At 36.2% G+C, this 6,000-nt stretch overlaps 1 protein-coding gene across 1 annotated transcript; it reads left to right on the top strand.

Annotated features, from left to right (window-relative positions):
• Positions 1-252: 252 nt before the first annotated feature.
• Positions 253-2,689, top strand: LOC145798087 (uncharacterized). The gene is made up of 4 exons (XM_082885554.1): positions 253-349; positions 409-1,011; positions 1,138-1,837; positions 1,929-2,689. The coding sequence occupies exons 1-4, from the start codon at positions 253-255 to the stop codon at positions 2,566-2,568; spliced, it is 2,040 nt and encodes a 679-aa protein (XP_082741680.1). The 3' UTR covers positions 2,569-2,689.
• Positions 2,690-6,000: the final 3,311 nt, after the last annotated feature.

Genomic DNA, 6,000 nt, shown 5'->3' with positions numbered 1-6,000 from the left:
TGTTTATATGTTTATATATATATATATATGTAAGAACTTTTTTTTTTAATTATATGTTTATATATATGTATATATATAAAACTGTATTTAAATTCTATTTTTTTTATTTAAACTCTTTATTTAGATGAGGCTGTTTTTTTTAATTATATGTTTAAATTCTGTTTTATTTAAATTCTATTTAAGCTCTTTTTTTTGTTTTTTTTTTTATTTTTTTATTTATCCTTCTAATGTTAATGTTAATTTATAGGAAAAATGTCTAGTTCAAATTCTGCCAATAACACACCATCTGCCTTTGATGCTGAAGATGATAAGCCACTGTGGAAATATGTGACTAGATTAGAAAAATCTGGTGCAAAGGGGGGGGGAATTATACTTTTCAATGTAACTTTTGTCGGGTTACACGTAAAGGTTCATACACTAGGGTAAAAGCCCATTTGATGCAAATTAAAAATCAGGGTATAGAAGTGTGTCCAAAAGTAACAAGTAAGGATAAAGCAGATTTTGAGAGAGCAATTGCAGAAGCAGAGTTGAAATTGAAAAACTCTAGGTTGAAGAAAGTCCCATTGCCTCCTCCTAGTTCAAGTGCATCATTAGGTTTATGTTTTAATGAACCAGAGGAGATATATGGATCAAAAAGGAAGAGGTCAACTGCTTTAGGGAGTGGAAGTAGTAGTAACCCTGTTATGAAAGCATTTAACATTGGGGCTCGAGAACGACTAAATAGTGAGATAGCTAGAATGTTTTATTCAGCAGGCTTGCCATTTCATTTGGCAAGAAATCCTTACTATGTTAGTGCATTTACTTTTGCTGCAAATAACAACATACAAGGGTATGTACCACCTGGGTATAACATGTTGAGAACTACATTGCTTCAAAAAGAAAGGATAAACATTGATAGGTTGTTAGATCCTATTCGAGGCTCATGGAAAGAGAAGGGGGTGAGTATAGTCAGTGATGGATGGAGTGATTCCCAACGAAGGCCATTAATAAATTTTATGGCTGTTACCGGAGGTGGGCCTATGTTTCTTAAAACGGTTGATTGTTCAGGGGAAACAAAGGACAAATATTTTATTTCCAACTTGATGAAGGAAGTAATTATGGAGGTTGGGCCTAAAAATGTGGTTTAAGTCATTACAGATAATGCCGCAAATTGCAAGGCAGCCGGGCACCTAATTGAAGCACAATTTCCTCACATCTTTTGGACTCCTTGTGTTGTGCACACCCTCAATCTTGCCTTGAAGAATATTTGTGCTGCCAAGAATGTGGAAAATAATTCAGTCGCATTTGAAGAGTGTAATTGGATTAGTGAGATTGTGGGTGATGTGATGATGATCAAGAATTTTATTTGTAATCATTCCATGAGGTTGGCAATATACAATGAGTTTGTGAGTTTGAAACTTCTTTCAGTTGCCGAGACACGCTTTGCTTCTTCTATTGTCATGCTTAAGAGGGTCAAGTTGATAAAGCAAGGTCTCCAAACAATGGTAATCAGTGACAAATGGAGTTGTTATAGGGATGATGATATTGGCAAGGCCAAGTTTGTGAAGGATAAGTTATTGGATGACTTTTGGTGGGATCAAGTTGACTACATACTTTCCTTTACTGCTCCTATTTATGACATGATTAGAGTTTGTGACACCGATAGACCTTCTCTTCACTTAGTATATGACATGTGGGATACAATGATAGAAAAAGTGAAGATGGTGATATATAAGCATGAAGGAAAGCGACTAGAAGATGAGTCTACATTCTATAATGTAGTACATCAGATTCTTGTAGACCGGTGGAACAAGAACAACACACCACTTCATTGCTTGGCACACTCATTGAATCCAAGGTGATTACAACACAATTTACTATTTTTATTAATTTAAGTTTAATATTATTCTTTCACATTTATAATGAGTAGTACTTTTTTTTCATTTTAGGTATTATAGTGATGTGTGGCTTCATGAGGATCCAAGCCGAGTTCCCCCACATAGGGATGAGGAGGTTTGTCTTGAGAGAAAAAAGTGCTTGAAAAGGTTCTTTGATGATCCAATGGAGCGCACTAAAGCAAATTTGGAGTATGCTAAGTTCTCAACAAAAGAGGGGCCATTTGCTGACATTGATTCCATTGGAGATAGATGTGATATGGATCCTCATAGTTGGTGGGTTGTTCATGGTGCATCTGCACCCACTCTTCAATCTTTGGCTTTAAGGCTACTTGTGCAACCTTCTTCTTCATCATGTGCTGAGAGGAATTGGAGTATATACTCTTTTATCCATTCAATGAGAAGAAACAAGATGACACCCCAACGTGCAGAGGACTTGGTTTTTGTTCATAGCAACCTCCGTCTTTTATCAAGGAGAACCCCACAATACCATGAAGGAGAGACCAAGTTATGGGATATTGCGGGCGACACATTTGATTCATTTGATGATGTTGGAATGCTTGAGGTTGCAAATCTGTCACTTGATGAACCTGAGATGGAGGTTGTGTTGTTTACAGATGATGGAGGTGCAAACGAAGAAAAAGGTGGTGATGCTAATGATGATGAAGACGTGCAAGAAATTGGATCTACTTGAAGTTTTGAAAGGCCTACTTCTTTTTTTCTTTTTCTTTTTTTTCTTCTTCTTTGTCTCTTATTTAGTGTTTTTGTGAAGAATATTGTTGGATGTTTTCCCCTTATATTTATTGTTGGATGTTGGATGTTGAATCTTTTGCCTCTCTTATATTTATTGAATTAATGGTACTATATTAGTGTTTGTTAATTTTGATTTAGAATGAATGTAATACGAATCTACATAACACATAAAAATATATATATATATATATATATAAAAAAATCGCCGTGTCCCCTGCCGTGTCCGTGTCCCCATTTTTTGAAAATTGCCGTGTCCCGTGTCCGTATCCGTGTCCGTGTCCGTGTCCGTGTCCGTGTCAGTGTCCGTGCTTCATAGACTTTACTGTGTTGACCCTTTCTTCTTTGATGTGCCACCCTTAACTGGAGCTATCCTTTTGAGTAGATGGATTGACATCCATTGGCCCTTGAATGGAAGAGAGTGCAGATGGTGGTGGCCTCCTAGGCATTGCCCCTTAAGTGGCAAAGAGTGCAGGTGGTACAAGTGTTATTGTCCAAGGGCAGCCTTGTCTACAAATTGCTCAAACTTGCTGGGTATACCTCTTTAGTGGAGTATGAGACCCAATTGGTTTATTAATATTTCATTTGATTTGGTGTTGATTATAATATATTTTCTATATATTATATATAACTTTTGGAAGCCCAATTGGTATTTAATAATTTGTTTGGTAACAACTAGGGTTTTGATAAAAAGCCCAAGAGACAACAATATTTTTGGATTGTTTTATCTTTCAAAGGGGCAGCCGTTTGGCTTTGTGGAGCAGTAGCTTTTTTTATCATTATTCGGTGCGTTAATTTGTTAAGGCGTGGTTGTGTGTGCATTGGTTGGGCAAACAAGCAATAGTGCTGCTTTGCTTTGTCTGGTTCTAGTTTTCGGTTCTGATTTGGACGTATTATTTTGGGTCTTCTACAACTCTGTTTTGAAGATTTTTGTTCATCTATTTGGTGAGATATTTCCTCTTGATTATTTGTGATTATTTGAAATTCTCCTAAGGGTGATTTTGTGATACCATAGTGGAATTAGATTTCGATCCTGTGGACGTACCTTACATTGAGGGAACCACGTAAAATTTTGTGTCGTTGATTTAATTTTTCCATATTAGTTTTTATTTCCATTGATTGATTTACTCGTGAAAAATTATCTATTTTCTCTAACAACTAGTATCAGAGCTTATGGTTTATTTGGATTTATTTATTTGTGTAAATCAATAGAGGGAAATGTGGGTCGTATGTCTAGCTTCAATGGAAGCAATTGGGTAACTTGGAAAACTAAAATGGAAGACCTATTATTTTGTAAAGATTTGTATGGGCCTATTGAGGGTGATAGTGGCAAACCCAAAGGTATGAAAGATGATGAATAGAGGAGGCTTAATTAAAAAGTCGTTGGTGTTATCCGTCAATGGATTGAAGACAGTGTGTTTCATCATGTTGCTACTGAAACTTCGACACATGATTTATGAAAAAATTAGGTCTTTATGATAGAAAATCAGCCACAAATAAAGCTATTCTGTTTCGTAAGTTGGTTAATTTAAAATATAAAGAAGATAGCCCCATTCCGAAACATTTGAATGAAATAAAGAGTATTGTTAACCAACTTGCTTCTATGAAAATTGTTTGAGATGATAAGTTACAGGCTTTAATGCTACTTAGTTTTTTGTCCGAAAGTTGGGAGACTTTGGTTGTGACGGTTAGTAATTCAACGCCCAATGGAGTTGTCACAATAAGCCAAGTTACTAGTACCTGGTTAAATGAAGAAACTAGAAGAAAATAATCGGATTTTTTCTCATTTGGAGGCATTTGTTATAAGCGGCCGAAGCAAAACAAGGAGGGGAGTAAGACTCCTCATGATCATAATCAAAGCCATGACAAATCAAGAGATTATTCTTTTTCAAAGAAAGACATTGAGTGCCATTATTTCCATGAGAAATGGCACATGAAACGGGAATGCCAAAAGCTCAAGAACAAGGAGAAAAGGCATGATATAAGCCAAGTTACTAGTACCTTGTTAAATGAAGAAACTAGAAGAAAATAATCGGAATTTTTCTCATTTGGAGGCATTTGTTATAAGAGGCCGAAGCAAAACAAGGAGGGGAGTAAGACACCTCATGATCATAATCAAAGCCATGACAAATCAAGAGATTATTTTTTTTCAAAGAAAGACATTGAGTGCCATTATTTCCATGAGAAATGGCACATGAAACGGGAATGCCAAAAGCTCAAGAACAAGGAGAAAAGGCATGATAAAAGGGTGGATAAGAAGCAAGAAGACACAATGTCGGTTATTATCGATTGTGATCTCATGGTTGTTTGTGAAGATGATTGTGTTAATTTTGTGGGCCGAGAGAGCAATTGGGTGATTGATTCTGGTGTTTTTTTTCATGTGACTTCTCAAGTTGATTACTTCACTACCTACACCAAAGGAGATTATGGGTGTGTTCGAAAGGGTAATGAAGGCTTGTCCAAGATTGTTGGCATGGGTAATATTTGCTTGGAAACAAATTTGGGCTACAAGTTGTTGTTTAAAGATGTGAGGCATGTTCCAAACATTCGCCTCAATTTGATCTCTAAAGGGAAGCCAGATAATGAAGGCTACAAAAACAAATTTGGTGATGGAAAATAGAAGCTCACAAAGGGTTCTTTGGTCGTGGCTAAGTGCAAGAAGACTCATACACTTTATTCGATGCAAAGAAAAATTTGCAAAGGTGTTATCAATGCACTTGAGGATGATACTTCTACCGAATTATGACACAAGCAGCTTGGGCACATGAGTGAAAAAGGACTGCAAGTTTTGTTCAAGAAAGAGCTTTTACCCAATTTGAAAGGTATGCGTCTTAAAACTTGTGTTCATTGCTTGGCAAGTAAACAACATAAAGTTTCTTTTCATAAAAATGTTGCTTCCAGAAAATAAAATGTTTTGGAGTTGATTCATTTGGATGTTTGTGGTCGTTTGAAAATAGAACATATAGTGGTACACTTTATTTTGTTACTTTCATTGATGATTATTCAAGGAAAGTTTGAGCTTTTGCACTAAAAACTAAAGATCAAGTTTTAGATGTGTTTAAGCATTTTCAGGCCATGGTTGAAAGAGAAACATAGCAGAAATTGAAGTGCATCCGAACAGACAATGGTAGTGAATACATTGGGCCATTTGATGAATATTGTCGTAGCCAAGGTATTCGGCACCAAAAGACAATTAAGGGGACTCCTCAACAAAATGGTGTTGCCAAGAGGATGAACCGCACCATTGTGAAAAGAACAAGGTGTCTGCTTTCATATGCTAAATTGTCAAGATCCTTTTGGGATGAGGCAATGAGGATAGCGGTTGACGTGATCAATTTGTCTCTTTCATATTCTTTGAATGGTGATGCTCTCGAAA

Source organism: Camellia sinensis, chromosome 8 (assembly GCF_055761805.1).
Source record: "Camellia sinensis isolate YWXY chromosome 8, ASM5576180v1, whole genome shotgun sequence".
In the NCBI taxonomy this organism is placed as follows: Eukaryota; Viridiplantae; Streptophyta; class Magnoliopsida; order Ericales; family Theaceae; genus Camellia; species Camellia sinensis.
This window is presented reverse-complemented; position numbering and strand designations above follow the sequence as displayed.